Here is an 18419-nt window from a genome sequence, read left to right as displayed (position 1 = left end):
GTGTACTCTACACACACTAGACATTTAAATTGCTTTTCTTCGATAAATTAGTGAACAGACAAAGATGATACAGGATACATGGAATCCATTCCAAACCACCACCCTTCAGAATCATAAAACAGATTACCCAAACCTCTTTGATCATGCCATCTATTTTAAAATAAGGAAAAAAAAAAAGAAAAATTATCCCCCAAAAAAGGTATATAAAAAGTAAAGGCTAGAGCGAAGTGGAGAGGATAAATCACAGTCAAGTATGTTGTCTGGAAGTCGTAAAGCGCGGCCCAAGCAGGCAGGTGGAAGAGCGGTAATGGATGGGAGCCTGATCCGCGCGCCTGCCGCGCTGCGGTGTCTGCATCCCCGCTAATGCACAGCGCAAGGTGGCTGTAAACCGGTAATGCGCGCTCACCCAAACAGCAGAAGCCCAGCCTTTAAAAGCAGCTGTGCCTGCAGTGGTTTTCACAAGGCACGGATGGAGTCTCTTGCAGGCAGCTGGGCTGGTACGCATGGGAGGAATAACAGCTCCTGTGGGAATTCTTAGCCTTTTAAAGGAGTTGGAAATCGCTTTACAACAATTGACTCCCTTCACTTTGAAGGTTGGGGGGAAGGTGGCATTGATCCCCTCATCACAGATTCCTAGAAGTGTTTCTAATAGTGAAATTACCTCATCAGATCCTCCTTGAATTTGGGAGAGGTCATATTAGGCTTGAGGTCTTGGTTCTGCCATTACCAGTCATGTGACCCAGTACAAGTTGTTCAGTTTCCATGACTGGAAATTGGTGCTGGCCGAGTTGGCTATTGGAAGCCAGGTCTGACTATGACAAAACCCAAGCTTTCTTCTAGCACTTCTGCCTTTATAACTGTGCAAGTTCTTTTTAAGCCGATATTGACTTAGCAGTCACTGTCTGTGATTTAAATGGGGAGGAAAGATACAAACATATGAAAAATTAAATAACTATCAATGCAAAATGACATATCCTAAGACCTTACATAAGTAGATGGCAAATGAATGGTAGAGACAGTATTTTGAGGATTATTTAAACTGTCTTTACCCTTGGCATAGAAAATTCACTTTGTCAATAGAGATAACTGTACCAGAAGTGACCCTAAGGAACTTAATATAGACTTATTTTATTACAATAGAAGTATAAGTGAATTGGCACACTGTTCAAAGGAACATAAGCAGCTCTCCACAGTGATTTCAGTTCAATTAAGCTCAGTATTGACAATCTGTAGACTTCCCTTCCTTCCAAGCATTGCAATAGAAAAAAAAAAATTGCAGTTTTTGTTTGTTTTTTTTTTTTCTGGCTCTATGTGCAGAATGAGGTCTTATTAATCAGTTATTTCTTGTTTCTGTTTTTTTTTTTTTTTTTTAACTTTCCTTGTGTTTGTTCTTCCTTCTGAGTCTTGATTCCCATGGCAACAATGGAACAGTATACAGGATCTGAAATTACTATTTATTAATAATACTGATCACAATAATAATACCAATCAGATATAATGAGAGAAACAATTTGAAAGAAAATTAAATTGTGGCTCTGTATGTAAACAGTTTACAGTTTCTGAAATGAGAGGCAGAGGAACCTGGTAGGTTACCAAGAGACCCACAATAGAGGGGTGTCAGAGCACTTTCCTGGGGTGATGACCAGGGAAGATTTCTCCACAAGGATGATGATACAGAATGTTCCAGAATATCTATTCATGGCTATTCTACCAGTTCTTTGTGAAACCTCTTTTTAGTTTGATCCTGCTATATTTGTTGTTGTGTGTATGTGTTTTGATTTTGTAACTTGAAATGTCATTTAAATTTGCACCATTATATAACACATATATAGAAGAGCTGATTTGGAAATACTGGAACTAACAGCCTGAGATATTGTCATTGCTGTATATGTAACTTCCTCCCCCAAATGATAGCAAACTTTTGGAGGAATTAGATGGTGCCTTATACTCCTGTACTCTAGTGGCTAACATAGCACTAATGAGGTAGAAACCTGAACACAAGAATGAAGGACACATTGTAAATCTTGGACTATAACATAGTCTGTGGGAAAAAAAAAAAAAGATCGAAAGCTGAAAGTCCTAGTGTACCTTAAGGAATGTTTTATTGGTCTACATAATACTGCATGGTCATATCTATGGAATAGTGCTTTGGAAGTTGATCATGCTTGCTATATGATGACCCTTTTCCTGTGACTTTTTCATACATAAAGCTGGCATGATAGCTGGCTCATGACATCATTCACTCTCAAACCAAACCATTGGGATGAATGTTACCTTATAAAAACAATTTTTGAATATATAATAATAGTTTCTTTAAGCTAAGTTGGATGTTTAGTGAAGTGACTCTATTTCCTTCTTAAGATAATAATGAATAAATAGATTCCTGTATGTTCAAAAATCTCCTAATGCACTCCTCTCTTAAGCAAAATGAATTGGTCTTAGTTAACACACTCACATGCCTTTGAACAGTAAGAGATATGAATCTGTGTTTCTAATCATGGGATTGAATAGCAGCAGACACATCAGCCTACCAGACTGATGAAAGAGAATGGACAGGATAGTGCAATGTAGAATCAGACAGCAATATTTTTTGAGGTTTCTGGATCTGAGCTCTTAAAATATAATTCCGTTAAAAAAAATTTCAGGAAATGTAAGAGACACCAGTAAATAGACATATGATGCTATTCCACTGTTTATGGATAATTGAATAAGGTAGTAATAATTTATTGTGTACAGCAGCAGCTATGCATCAAGAAATTACAATCCATGTTTCTTGTTAACCTGATTTGCAGAATACACTTCCCACCACTCAGTTCTCTAAGGAATGACATCCAGCTCCTCATTCTGATACAAAGTTCTAATGTACAGATTCTTAGCTGTTGAGCACCAGATAACCTGTTATGTATTCCTGTGGATCATGGCACCAAATCATGATGTTACTATCAAGAATGGAAATATTGATTATCAAATAACCTCATCTTCTTTGTTTTTGTGTTTATTGGTGATTTTATGGTGCTAGGGGTAAAACCCATAGTTTCATACATGCTAAGCAAGCACCCTACTGCTGAGTCACATCCACAGTTTAGTAACCTTGTTTTCCAATGAAAATATTTCAATGATGGGCCCAAAATTACTGCCAAGGATTGGAAAGCAGATTCCAACTCAGATAGGCTTATTTCTCAAACAAATAATACTTTTCTCTATTACTGGTTGAGGAAACAGGGCTTTAGAGAGAATAATTTGATCATGGTTGGTTAACCTGGAAGCATTGAGCTAGCATACAAAGAAAGAGTTTCTGGCTCTAGAACACAACTGTATCTACTTATTTCCATTGTCCATTGAACAAATAAATTCCCTTGAACTTTTAACTTCATGGATCCAGTTTTAGTTAAAGGTAAATAAGATGTAAATCCATCTATGGTCCCACTTGGGAATGAATCTTCCCTCCTCCTTAGCCTACCAGACTGTTGCAAATGAATCCAGCTCATTTGGAAATCCCTCAGAGCTAAGCTTCTCTAGCTAAAGCTATCCTTTCCCACCCTAAGCCTGGCATCAGCAACATCAGTCAGCAAAGCTGACTTTTGCCATGGTGACATGGGTATACCTGGCTTCCCAATATTTAGCCAGGTTGCAGGTATTAGTGTGAATAGCTATAATATAGCTGAAAAAAAATAGAAAGTGAGATAAAACAGGATTGATCATCTCTTTATTTTCAATTTTATTCTTTTTCCAGAAGCAAAAGTATTCAGAGAACATAGGGTAGCTTTGAAAAGAAAGCCACTATGACGTTCTAGGTTTGAAACAATCTCCTTTTCTCTTCTCTTGTGTCATGTGCTTGCAAGTAGGGCTTGAGATGTGTATTAAGTGAATTGTGGGATATGCTTTGAATTTCTAAATTTTCTATTGTTTTTCCCCCACATATTTCATGTACTTAAAAGTGCTTGTCAGTGATTGAAATATTAAAGGCAAAATTCACCCTTGCAAGCCAAAAGGTGGAGTTATCAATGTTATAAGTGGCCTTAAGACAAAACTTGACTTCCAATATAACTTCCTTTTACTTCTTGCCAAAGATACAATATGATTTTGGCAAAATCAGTTGATGGGTACATTCATCAGTTAGATGAATGGATGTAAGAGTATGAATACTTACACTTATATATGTATGAATATGAATACTTATACTTAGAAGGAAAATGTAAATACATGCTATTTAATGATGTTCACATTTGTATATCAGCTTGGATACATGGAGAATAGGGGATGGATGGATAGATAGATAGATAGAAAAAAAGAAATAATAGTATCTAATTACTTTCCTTATTTTTATTCTTTACCTATCTACCAGGGCAGATTTGAAATAAAAACCTGTAAATAGGCTTGAGGTTTCAAGCAATCATCTCTCCTATTGTCCCTTACAATATGTTTAAATTTTGGGGTTGTGGTAGATGTTTGCTAATGAAGGAATAACATGTTTTAAATATCCTGGAACAAAGCAGTAACACATCTTCTGTTATTATAGACTAGACATGGTTTTCCTTTTCTTCTTCTTGTAAGCATAATGGCTATTTCAAAACTCTGCGTCTTTATTCCTCCCTTTATGACATTTCGGTATTCAGTGATAAGTTTTCTTTGCTTATTTATATTTGTCTAAATGGTTGCCAAAATTTTTTGAAGCTTTATATTAATTACTTTTGTTATAATATTATCTTTACAAATAAGAATCATGTCCTATTATTATTTTTTAAAGTGAAAATCTGATAACATTGACTGTTTTTGCATTTTAGAGAAAAATGCAATCCTGGCTCAGAGAAACATTGGGGAAATGTGGGTTATCAAACAGACTTAAGATGTGTCAGACTGTTTGAGCATGATTTAATTATATGGTCCAGGAAGCATTTCTTTTGTAGAGTTGGAAAATGCTTTGGAAATAATTAAAACTGAATCTTTTCTTTCTACTTTTAATATGTTGAAAGTGAGGAATAGGGAGATGAAATAACTTGTTGCAAGTCATGTACAGAATTGATGGTAGAGGAAGAAGTAATCTAAGGTTCCTAGGTAGTCTCTTCTGCATTTTTTTCCTGTTAACTTTTGCCAATAGTCCTCACCCTGCCTCTGAGTAGTGAGGACTAATAAGTAGTGATACTTTGAGCATGTTTGCCAGTCATTAGTGTCTGGTAGATATGCCTTGAGTTATTTCCTTACATTAAGGACCTTAGTTTACCCATTTTTAAAACTAAAAGGGTGGGAAAGGAAAAAAAAAAAACACTTGATTTCTATGTTAGATTTCTTTTCAGCTCTGAGAATCTATGAAGAGTAATGATGCAATTATGTGGGCAAGATTCTCACATGACAAAAGCTTTTCAAGTCTTCCGATTTCCTCTTTTGCTTTGTGAGGATGTTCAGAATTAAATTGCATGTCCAATTGCAGTAAATATTTGCCCAGGTTACTGTAACAGACTGTTACAGACTGAATGCCTCCAGACAGTGCCTTATAACTGCAATTTTTTTTTTTCATATTAACAACCCTGAGGCCTGTGTTGCAGGTGTTACTGTCCTGATTTTGTTGTAATTGCTGTCATCTTAACTGACTATATCCTTGAACTTCAGGATGGTGAAGTGACTGATCCAAGCCCTTTGTTGGCAGAAATAGGTTTCAAATGCAGATATCTAAATCTCTAAAACCCAAATTCCTCTCTTTTCTCCTTGGCTTCCATGCTTTCCTGTCTTATTGTTTCGCTCTGATTTAGAGGTCTTCATCTCTGTGTATTTTTTATTGTAAAACTTTTAAATTATTTTTGTGCAATAGAGGTAACATGGAGAATGAATAATTAAAAACTGCAATTAAGCACCTGCACACGCAGCGTTGATCACATCGTTTCAGCCTTCGTAATGATGTTGTACATTACAGATGCTTGTTATGTATATGTCTTATTTTTAAATAAGATACTGACAGTTTTTTGAGAAAATGATCTATGTTGTCATTTCATAAAGGATATATTGCAACAACTATTTGCAGCATTTACATTGAATTAGGTATTATAAAAACCTAGAAATGATTTAAAGTCTGTGGGTGGATGTTAGTGGGTAATATATCAATACAACACTTTTTTAATAAAAGGGACTTAAGCACATACAGATTTTCGTATGGTATTCTTGAGGATATCATGAAACCAAGTCCCCACTGATGTGGCAATAAGACTCTATTATTAATTTTAAATGTCATAATGGACATTTAAGGCTTTGTATAAAGCCTGTGAATGAGAACTTCAAAAATTTAGCTATTTAGATAATTTGCTCTGATACTAAGTCTGAGGTAGGGTTCTATAAGGAAAAAAAAACTCTCTGGTGACACTCTATATAAGTAAAGCATTCAGGTAGTGTTTACTTGTTGTACTTTGCATGGGATGGCGATAAAGCGTTACACATTTAGTGACTCATTTATACTCTTTGCATGCTCTTCTTTTGACCTTCCTTGTAATGTCTTTTGCTTTGGGTTATTGTCTGAGCAGAAGACAAGATCTGGATGTCAGTACAGCACAACAACACAGAGCTGACCCATGTGAGGGGTGCCAACCCAGAGAAGCCCTATGCCATGGCCTTGGACTACGGTGGCAGCATGGAGCAGCTAGAGGCTCTGATTGATGGCTCTGAGCACTGTGAGCAGGAGGTGGCCTACCATTGCAGGAGATCCCGCTTGCTCAACACGCCTGGTAAGTCTCACCCTGACCTTGTGCTTCTTCATAGGCCAAAGAAGGAGGTGGCTTCAGTAGAATAGATGAGTCTCCCAAACCCAGAATATTTTAAAAAAATGGGTGTTTATCCAAAGAGGCTTTGTAGTTGCAGTTGTTCACTCTACAGAGAGAGTTGCAGCCAGAAAAGGACTGATTGTCTGCAAGCATTGGATTTGATATACAAGGTATGATCTGGGTGAGTTCTATAGCTTCACAAGGTTCCCCCTCATCTCCAAAAAGAAAATGTGGACGACATCCTTCCTGCAACAGTGGTGAGAATACAGAGCTTCTTGAGAGAAGAGGTACTGAAAGAGAATATTTGCACTAGCTTTCTTGGTGATGGTGGTAAGAGATGCTCTTTCTGAGAGAGGGCATAGAATGTGATGGCACATCAAGAATCTTAGCACATTTATCCAAGAGTCATGAGCTATTCCTGGTGAAAAGATGCACACAAGAGAGCATTGTTAGGCAAGGATGCCAGCAACACCGGCAGGAGCCATGCTCTGTGTTCACAATAATTATGTTACCTGAAGAGTGCAGACCTTAACAGAAATGACTCCTTTAAAACATAATTTCATTTTAGCAAAAAATGGACCTATTCTTCTTACTTCTTATTTTGTCTGTGGTTGATTTTTTTTTCTTTTAGAATGAATGATTTACTTAGTTATTAACATGTTTTAAAAAGAGAAAAGAGAAAAAGTCTAGGACTATTTACCCAAACCAGCTTCTTGTAAAATGTCAAGAGGAGTCTGTCATCAGTTTGTGCTTGCCATGGGAAAAAAATATAACACCTATTGGAGGGAATGTCAGTCCATCATGTGTTTCAAGGCAGCAAAGCCCACAAGGTTATCAAGAACCCAAAAAAGGGGTATCATAGTTCTTAGTCTCAGAAGCTTAGAATTTGGTGATTAGAGGTTAGGAATTTCAAAACGGTGGAGGAAAAAAAAAACACAGTGAAATGTCAACAAAGGGGAAGAAAGAGAAGCCTAACTAAAACAACGTACTGCCTGGCTGATCTAGAATCTTCAGGGAAGATGCTGTTCCACATAAGTGAATTTTCCAGATAACTGTCACTTATCCTTCTAAGCACCAAAAATCTTTTCAAAGAATTTTTAACTGTTTGAAATGAAAATCTTTCTCAAATGGATTACACGCTCCCTTGCCTTCTTAAATGGAGAATTCTGAACATAAAATGTAACCTTTTCCTGATGACTCAAGATCATCATTGTGAAAATCAATTATTGTACTCTCCTTGGATGCAGTCATACTTTCAGAGCTGATTAGATTGTAGGCACCTATTGGTGCCCCTTTTAAGGATCCTCAGACATAATACCCTGTGGAATTCAATGTTTATTCATATCTCTCACCTTTGGATGTCAAGGCTGCACTTGCCAATATCAGCATCTTGTCAAAACATTTATCTCCAGAAACTACTCTATCTACTTTTGACTGTGTAGTCTCTAGTTATCTAAGGATTGGGTTTTGTAGAATTACATGGAAGATGTGAGCATGCTCATTCTAACTTTGGAAGGTCCTTTAAAATACTCATTCTGTGATATCCAGTTGGTTACACCACCCTCTTTGTGTGTGTGTGTGTGTGTGTGTGTGTTTCCAAAGTTCAACTGTTTTAAATTCTCTCAATAGGAAGGGTGTGGATTTGGTAGAAGCCTTACTGGGAGTCAGGGCTTGATTCTGTCCTTATCAGTCCTTGTATAAATTGCTCATTTTTGACAGTTCACTTTTACCACCTAAAAAATTTACATTTCACCTGAGCTCTTAAGCCTGGCGAAAGAGCTGAAGGAAAGATCTAGTCCACCCTCCTTGTTCTAGGCCTGGTTTGTGTTAGGTGTCCAGCAAAAACTAAGGTCCACATCATTCACATCTTCCATCCCAGCAGGGAAGGTCCAAAATCTGGGTCATAATGGTCACTCTCAAAGGAGAATTTTACTTATATTCAAATTGTGAAAATAGAAAAAAAAAACATGTAATAATTATATGGTGTCTGACTTGATTAGGAAACTCATACGTGCAGATAATCTCAACTCATGAAAATGACTTCTGTACCATTCTGGCCTGCATCCTTCCAAACAATTTTCCATGTGTGTATTCACAGAAATATATCAGAATAAAGTATTGGAGCTTGATGCTTTTCATTAGGTCTCTTTTTACCCATGGATTTTGAATCAAAGGAAGGAGATAAAGGAGGACCCTGGGCACAGATGCAGTATTTCCTTTGTCCTGGAGGGTTGGCTTGAAGATTGCAATATGGGCACTTATGTCCCTCAGCTTCCAACTCCAGACTAGCACTGCTAGTGGTAGGGCAGTAGAGCACTCATGCAGACAGCATCATAGGGAAGTGGCCCTCGCCTCACCCTCCCACTACTGGGAAAGAAGCCACAGGGGCACATTTACAGAGGAGCTCACCTTGTGAAATAGGTAGAGACAAGGAGAACAGTGTGCACAAAGCAGCCACATGGATCCTAGAGCCAGTGCCCAAGGCACACAGCTGCAGGAGCTTTCCCCTGGGATCCCTCCATGGCAAGCACTCCCATCCCCAGAGAAAAAGCCAAGGTCAGGAGATAAGAAGGGGGGAGATATCTCTCCCTCCTCTACTGGCAAATCTGGAAGCATTAGGCAAGTTTCTGTTTTGTCTGTTAATTCAGGACACATTTAGCAGAGATTCCCAACCGTGGAGTACTGTTTTACAGCCTGCATTTGTCACACAAACTCACACTTTTTCATATCAACAAATAAGATTTCAGACCATGATTTTTATTAAGGGAAGAATATTCCCTTATAGAGATATACTCCAATTAGCAAATCCCCTATTTGGACATGTGCTTTACTTTCATATTTTAAAATTAATACCAGTAACACTACAAGAAAATTTGCATGTAGATCTTTATGAACATAACTGATTATCTACTCAAAATTTACTCCTTAAGGTACCATTGCCAGAGCAGAAAGAGTGTGTATTTTTAAGGCTTTTGCCACTGTGACTTCTGTAGCACATCAGGGTTGTACCTATTTATACTCATAACAACACTGTAAGATGAGGAGCCCATTTCCCAGAAATAGTTATTATCAGTTTACTTCAACTATGTCTATCTGATAAATGTAAAGGAGCATCAAAGACAATTATACATTTTTTGTTGTTGTTCTTAATTTTTTTAAAAAATAAAAATGTTAATTTTAGGAGATTTTCCATAGTTTTTGGGCTGCTACTACTAGTATCCAGAATTAGTAGAAGCTATAAAATATTCTAAATTGTGTATTTAAATCAATAAGAGGATCTGGAGGATGACTTCTTGCCATAGATTCCTTTGCATGGTATACATAATGGATAATAAAGGGAGGAAATAAAGAAAGCAAGATGGGAGAAAGGAAGAGAATATTCAAATGGCCATCAATGACAGAGGTTTCTTCTGCCTAGGTTATGTGTGGGGTATTGTATAATCATTATGTCTAACCCAAACAGACCTGCACTGTGTAATTCTCCCCGTCTGATATTTCAGAAAATAAAATCCAGGAGGATTTTATTATCTCCTTCTTATCTTCTGGAAAGAAAATGTTTGCTCAATGCCTCATAGCTGGGAGGGGACAAGTCTCATTCTGGCACCTACTACTATGCTTGAAGTCAAACTATGATGCTACTTCTTGCACTCTGCAAAGCTCCAAAAAGCCAAAAGTTATAAGGAAATGAGGAATTGCATAGGAATTGAGAATTTGCATGAATTCCCTAATTGTGTAGAAAAATAAGGGTGAAGAGAGAGAAGAATTGTCAAAGCAGTCTCCACCAAAGCTATCTAGTTGAGTGCATGGCCTGAAATTGGGCAATTTTTTATTTTTTTGCAGCATCAAAGGGTTTGCACTAAGCTAGCCAACATGCAGCAGCTTCTACGTTCACATCCCCTTCAGAGGAGCCCTGTGAATCCCACAAACGCATCCTCAGAGTCTGCTGTCTTTTAATTCCAGTTGTTGTTCAGGTTTCCTTCATCTAGCATCAGGCAGGTAGAGAGGGAAGACAAGCAAGATAAGGTTATGCATGGTTCACCACTGTGTCTTTTTCATTCAGTGTGTGACTGAACCATGACACTGTCATTTTCTGACAGATTCTTCTGATATTCTTCCCCAGAGCTACTGATAAGTACCAGCCAATTGGAATGTGTCATGTGTCTCTTTAACTGGAAGTGTATTCTGAAAACTCTGGAAAGGAATAAAATTCCAAGATGTTGATTGAAGTTTTTGTTACTTGAGGGAATCTTTATGTTATTCCCGTTTAACTTTGTTTTTCTTCACTGTGATTGCTAACTTCCTACCCTGCCCTTTATGTAGGCCCTGAAACTGCTACATAACAACTTCCAAATCCAGGCCAGGAATCACTAATCTATAAATGCTTGTCAGCTCCTTGTTACCTCAGAAGCAGGTGGCCACTTGTCCCCAGGGAGGAAGCCTTGGCCTTTCCTCAAGTATCAGTACCTATGTAGGAATTTTCCTGAGGCCAATCTCCTGAAAGCAGCATGTGATAAGGATATGAAATGAAATAGAACCCACTTGGAAAAGGTTTGCACAGAGAACACAAAAATTAATATTGAGGCCACAGTCAATTAGCTTTATAGTCTATCACTTCCCCCTAGATGGATGACAAAATTGAGAAGGACATAGAAAGGTGCTCTCATGGGGAAGCTTTGTGCCAATATCCCTGGAGGGAATGAGCATAGAAAGTCCTGCCTAGCTTCAAATTCTCTTCCAATACTTGCTATGTGTTTTAGTCAGCTTTTTGCTGCTGTGACTAAAGGACCCAACCAGCACAATTGTAGAGGAGAAAAAGCTTATTTGAGGGCTCATAGTTTCAGAGGTCTTAGTCCATAGAAGGTTGGCTCCATTTCCTGGGGCTCAAGATGAGGCTGAAAATCATGATGGAGAGTGTGGTAGAGGGAAGCAGCTCATATCATGGTGATTAAGAAGCAAAAAGATTCAAGGACAATCTCAGAAACTTTCCCTAAAATGTACTTTTTCAAATGCCTTCATCACAGTGGTAACAATTGCATGTTATGACTTCAGGCTGTTGCTGTATTTATTTTGGACAATTTGACTAGGAAAGCCCAGGTCACTTCTGGCAATGAGGATAAGAAGAAAGAGTCAGACAAAGTTCTGAAAAAGCATGTAGGCTGATTATTCTCTTAGCTGTCTAATTCAGTGTCTGACACAGGTAGGGACTGAATAGATATGGTTGAATGAATTGAGGTATGGTAGAAATAACTTCTGGGTGATTAACCTCATGGTTGTAGTTTTGTTGCAGTGTGCACTATGTACATGGTGTGTTGGTTTTTAACCAAAGGGACCTGGATCCCAGTCCCAGTTTTGTCACTTGTTAGTTCTGTGACATTTGACCAGACACTTTGACTTCTCTTGAGCTCATTTTCTACTTGTAGAATATGAACAGCAAAGCCGTCCTTCTGATGTACATGCTTATCGTTTACACTAAATGAGATAATGGACATAAAGGTAAACAAAGACCCTAAGGTGCTCTACAGATATAACCATCTTGAAAGCCCTGGACTTTGTAGAGAATTGTGTGAATTGATGTGTATTGATCAAGACATACATCTTGTTAGGTAAAAACTGAAAGTGAAACTCATACACTTAAGATATGAAAATAAATACAGTATATTGAAAATAGTATTTATATATATATATAAAATAGTATATTCAAGTCAGTAGGGTAAAGTAGGGAAGCATGATTCTGCTCTGCTCAGAAAATATGATTCACTGACATAATCAGATGATATATTTAGTATCATGATTATTTTCCCCATTGTCTGAATGGTTAGACCTCAAAGGTGACTTGGCAACCTCCTTCTATTTGACCTTTCTGGGTCCATGAATAACAGTGGATTCTCCCACTCACCTACCCAGGTCTGAACATCTAAGCAGCACCATTTACAGAGTTGCTTTCCAGAGAACTGAGAATGCCATTCATATCCAAAATTTCTTTCTTAAATATCACCATTAAGTTTTTTTTAAAATTTTACATTAAATATTGCTCTCTGTATTCAGTTTAAGAATATAAATGCTGTCAGAAAACATAGTCTGAGAAGTTTCTACTGCCTTAATGGGAATTTGTTCACTATGAACGTTCTAGAAAGGGAGAAAGAACAGAGTGACCTGATTTAACTGGGGTTCTGAGAAGAAGGAGCCTGTAGAACATTCAGAGGCAGAAGGGGACCGTAGGGGAAGGCTGACGCAGGAACAGTGCACAGTTTCACCCAAGGAGCTCTGAAGCTAGGTATTCCCTTGTCTTCTGAAGACAATTATTCTTCCTTTGGCCTTTCACTTATTTATTCTTGGGATAAAAAATATCAAAAATATTGAATCAGTTTCTCAAAGAAATATCTGCACCCCTGCGCTCATGACATTATTCATGACAGGCAAGGTGTGGAAACAACCCAAGTGCCCATTAGAGATAAATGGATAAAAAAAAAAATGGTGTGTGTGTGTGTGTGTGTGTGTGTGTGTGTGAAAGAAGGAAATCCTGTCATTTGTGACAACAAAGATGAAACTAGAGGACATTAAGTGGAAATAAACCAGACAAATGATCTCAGTTATATATGGAATCTAAAATGTCCAACTCGTAGAAACAGAAAGGAAAACAGTAGTTCCAGGGACTGGTGAGTGACGGGAAGTAGAGAAACATTGATCAAAGGATGCAAACTCTCAGTCATAAGATGAACAAGTACAAGTTCTGGAGGTGTAATGTACAGCACAGATGGTGACGGAATGTTCCTTAATTTGATTGTTTTGATCGTTTCACAACATGTACGTATATCAAATCATCATGTGTTGTACCTTGAATGCATATGATTTTTGTCAAATAAATATTTTAAAAGAGTATTTAAAATAATGAAGCAGAAAGAGAGAGACTCCACTCACCAGATACAAATATATACCCCAAAGCCATGCCCCAATTCCCATCTCCCACAACCACACTCTGCCACCTCAGTTACTCCCATCAGGGATCAATTCACTGATTAGGCTAAGGTTATAACTCAGTCATTTCTTCTCCAAACCTTCTTGCACTGTCTCACACCATGTGAGTTTCCAGGAGACATCACAACTAAGCCATAACACTATGCTACACAGAATGTACCCACTAGATATACTCATTGGAGTATCAATATATGTGTCATTTTGCCATTACCACTGTTACTAAAGTCTACTTGGGGTAACCTCCCCAATAAAGCTATAGTTCTTCAAGGTATAGGAAAGAAGTCAGTATTGAAACGTGATTTTGATTTTGAATATCCCCTCAAGGCCCATATGTTAAATGCATGGTCCCCAGTGCTGGTGCTATTAAAAAGTAGTGGAACTCATAAGAAGTAGGGCCTAGTGGGAGATCTCAGGGCACTGGAGGCATGCCTTTAAAGGGTACAGTGGGCCCTGGTTTCTTCCTCATTTTTACTTTTCTTACTTCCTGTCCTGAGCAGTTTTTCTGCTCTGTGGGTTCCCACTCTGGGTTCAAAGCAAGGGGGTTAACTTCTCATGGACTGAAACATCCAAAACTGTGAGCCAAAATAAACCTTTTATCTTCATAAGATGATTATCTCAGAAATTTGTAACAGGGAAGGAAAGCTAACTAACACCACATGAAGCCACTGGAGATTCAGACTCCATTACTTTGAAATCTAATAGCTGTAAGACAGTCTGAGCTGGAGTTTACTTTGGTTTTTCTGAACAGAAAGCATTTGCAGAGTAAATCAGTCATGCAAACAAGATTGCTGTGAGGATTGTTTAAGTTCTTCAATAGAGCTAAGAATCCAGTGCCTTCCAGCACTTCAAAACCTCTATTTGCCTATAAGTAATGGGTGATTCGAAGTCATTCCTGTCCATTTGTTCATGCTGGTAGAGAAGTGATTTTTATCTGGATTCAATTGCTCTACCAGATCATGTTCTAGTGAAATTTAAAAGCAAAAAAAAATCCTATTCTTTAAAAGTATCCTAACATTCTCAATTCTTTCCTTTTTTTTTTTTCAATTATTTATACTTCAGTAAGCATGCAACTAACTGGCTATATACATAAAAAACTTACATAAATAAAAACTATATTTTATAACCATATATATTCTATGTGGTATTGTATTATAATTTGTATTTATAGGTTCTATATCTTCAAATTCAAACAACTGCAGACTTAAAATATTTGAAAAAAATGCACCTATTCTTAACATGTATAGACTTTTCCCTTGTCCTATTCCCTCACCTGCAAAGTATAACAACAACTTATATATTGTTTATATTGTGTCACATATTGCTCTGTCTGTGATTTTAGGCATACAGGAAGATGCAATTATGTGCAAATAGCATATCACTTTGCATAAGTCACTTGAGCATCCCTGGGTTTTGGTATCTCTGAGGAGTCCTGGAAGAAATCACCTGTGGGATCCTGAGGAATGACTGCACATGATTTATACACTACCTGTTATACCATATACATCATGTAATGGCATATATACTCATGATAATTTACTTTTTGAATGTCCAAGTAGATCTTAAAATGCACTTGTGTATACACCTTCATAGGCATTTCCAGTATTTAACTCCTCATGTTTTCAAAACTAATGACTAGGTTCAGAAATCTAAGTAAGGAATTGTGATGAAGAAAAGCCTCATTCCTTCTTAGAAATGGAGCAGCACATCAAGGTACTCTGGAGTTTCCGACACTAAAAACTCTTTATCACCACTCTTTGTACCAAATAAGATTAATTAACAGAATTTACATTTTATTTCATGCACTAAGTATGTGTTGAGTATTCATCCAGGTTGCAGGCACTATTCTGGATGGTCGGAATAAAACACTGAAAAAACAGGGTTCCTGAGCACATCATTAGAGTTGCCAGGACAGAAACACACACACACACACACACACACACACACACACTCCCTGTCACACACACTCAGAGTCACTTCACAAAAACAAAGTGAGGCAATGAAGTCCAGAAGACTAAGAGTGGAGAGTGGTCAGATATGGGGAGCTGCATTCAGAAAGGGGTGGTGAAAGGTCTCCTGTTGCTCGGCTGCTAGAAGATTCTGGAGCTGAGCCCCATGGGTAGAGGAGGGGGTTGCAGGAGAGCATGTGCCTCACTGGGGCTGAGAGTTCCAGCTTGAGGAACAGCAGAAAGGATATTGTAGCTAGAGGACTGGGAGGCAGGAATGAGGGTGGTAGGAAAATGAGGCAGTGGGGTATCCAGAGATCATGCAAGACTTCAGACGGTGTAGAGAAGTCACTGGAACATCTTGAGTCTTAATGTTTTTAAATCTTCCTATTTCAAATCCAAGATCTGGTGTCAGTTTATGTGAGTCACGTTGAACCAGGTATCCATATTTGCTAAGCACATGGACATTTTGGGTCACTCCCTCCCTCTGCCTGGTGAAATGGAAACAGCTTTGAGCTCCCTGAGGACAGATGCATGTTCCCATGGAGAGGGTCTCAGAATACCACTCCATGTTCAGGGAAAAGCTCAGTTTTAGAGTTTGCCTCTTTCTGGCTTCTGGGCACACTTGCTTTCTAAAATTCACTTGTTTATAAATGAGGTGTTTATCTACCCCTCGTAACACTACTGGGCATGTTAGAGTCAAGTCTAGCTCCTTCCTGTCATCAGCCATCCATCCAGATTCACTCATCCATCTAGTCTTCTTATTTAAATAAAGGGTACTGTCATCTGCTGAGTTTCTTAAGGTGAAAACATAGGCCTTTTCTTCTCCTCGCCATCTCCATTCCATACAACAACAAATGCTCAAACTCTCCAATCTCTTCTCTAATTCTTCTGCTACCCACTATCTTCAAATTACCATCTTTTCCAACACCAAAAAAGCACAGTAGATTCCAGCTTCCTCTCTTATACCAATCTGCCCTCACTTCTTACCCTCTAGCCAAAGTGATGATATTTTCAAAATGAGTTTATATTACCTTGTTTCAAGCCAGGTTATATAAATAAAATAAATAAATAAAACCCAGACTCCTTCCTGTGGCCTACATAGCTTGGCCAGATGGACCCCTTGCCAGCCCCTCTCTCCAGCTAAGCCACTACACTTGACCTTAGTTTCTTTGCTTCTGTTCCTGGTAAAGGTTGCCTCACCTCTTAGAACTGATGTGTTCTGATGTGACCTATGTGAGTCCCATGTGTTCTCTCCCCTCAGAAACCTCAGTGTTCTCCCTTGTTTAGTTTTATCTTGTTATTCAACCCTCAACTCAAATTCCACATTCAGTTGTAATATCCACTCCATTACTCTTTGACACTCCATCCTATTTTCATATTCTGCCTAGAGATGATTACTATATAGCATTTTCTTCCTGTTTATTTGTTTCCTGTATTTCCTAATCAATAGAATGCAAGATCCATGAAAAAAAAGGGCCTCTTTTGTCTCATTATTTATTTCCAAACTGCTTAGACAGTACCAGGCACACAAGGAATTTTTAATAAATAATCGCTGAATGAATAACAGGGTCATTCTCAATTAATAATAAGTATCACTTGCTTCCTATTCATATTATGTCAGAGGACGAGTGATAAAATAATTGCATTTGGCTGAGACTCCCGCCCTGGTGCTTTTGGGTGGGAAGCAGATTCACGGGGTGGAAACTGCTGGCCTGGGAGGTGGGCATTGCTGTCTCACTCCTGGCTCTGCCATTGACTCTCCATGACCTTGAGCAAGTTACTTATATTTTATGGGTCTCAAGTTTCTCCTCTTTAGTGGTGGAGGTTATATTTGATGTTCCCCGAGTGTCCTTTCCACCCTGACACTTACTAACCAACCAAAGTGAGTGAAAACACATGTCAGAGTTTATTACTTTCCTGTCACAGTAAGGAACCAGAGAGTTTGGTAAAACAAAGGAGGGAAAAAAAAAGACTTTTGAGAGTCTTTAGCCTATGACAAAGGACTGATGGCAATGAGTTTTATACCTTCAGGCATTTGATCGCCTCAGAACATACTTTCTATGTGGTGATACTGATTGATTAGATATTATAAAACATTGCCAAGGTCATAAGTTACGAATAGCAAGAAATATAGGACTGTGAAGTAGCTTAGTGGTGGAGTATTTTCTTAGAATATGTGAGGTCCTGGGTTCAATCCCTAGTTACTCACCCCCACACACAGACACAAAGAATAGAAAAAACAAAACAATTTCTTACCTTGAAGTATGTATACATCTATGATGATATTTATATTATAAACACATCTGGTAAATTCTGGAGTAAATATGGAAATTAAGTCTTGGAGACTTGCACCGATGAGGCTAATGGGTCTACTCAGACTTTGTGCTCTTGGTAGATCTAGGGCTGGCACTGGATTTCACTAGCACTGTCCCAAGGAAAACGTAGCAGAGCAGTGGTGACAGGTTCTGCTGGGTTAAACCTCACTCTCATTCAAGCACTTCGGTGACTGCTGTTGACCATATGATCTTAGATTCATCTCCAAGCCTCAGTTTCCCCATTCGTAAGAATGAGGATGGCAAAAATATTACTAGTCACACCCACATCACTGGCAGGACAGGAAATGTTGGAAAATTATAATCTTTATGACTTCAGCTGTCAGTACCTAAATTTGTGGAGATGAGAGGGTTATCTTTCTAAATATAATTTTCACTGTCCTCTTTTTTTTTCTGAGAAGAGGAAGTGGATGAACTAT

At 38.2% G+C, this 18419-nt stretch overlaps 1 protein-coding gene across 1 annotated transcript in view; it reads left to right on the top strand.

Annotated features, from left to right (window-relative positions):
* Cntnap5 (contactin associated protein family member 5) overlaps positions 1 to 18419 on the top strand; it is an 824707-nt gene that overhangs the window by 557117 nt on the left and 249171 nt on the right. The window contains exon 13 of the mRNA XM_046463789.2: positions 6510 to 6710. Within this exon, the coding sequence (XP_046319745.1) occupies positions 6510 to 6710 (201 nt within the window). The remainder of the gene's footprint in view (positions 1 to 6509; positions 6711 to 18419) is intronic.

The sequence above is a fragment of the Marmota monax genome, unplaced genomic scaffold, assembly GCF_021218885.2.
Source record: "Marmota monax isolate L192 unplaced genomic scaffold, Marmota_monax_Labrador192_F-V1.1 WCK01_AAM20220418_F8-fsc00034, whole genome shotgun sequence".
NCBI lineage: Eukaryota > Metazoa > Chordata > Mammalia > Rodentia > Sciuridae > Marmota > Marmota monax.
This window is presented reverse-complemented; position numbering and strand designations above follow the sequence as displayed.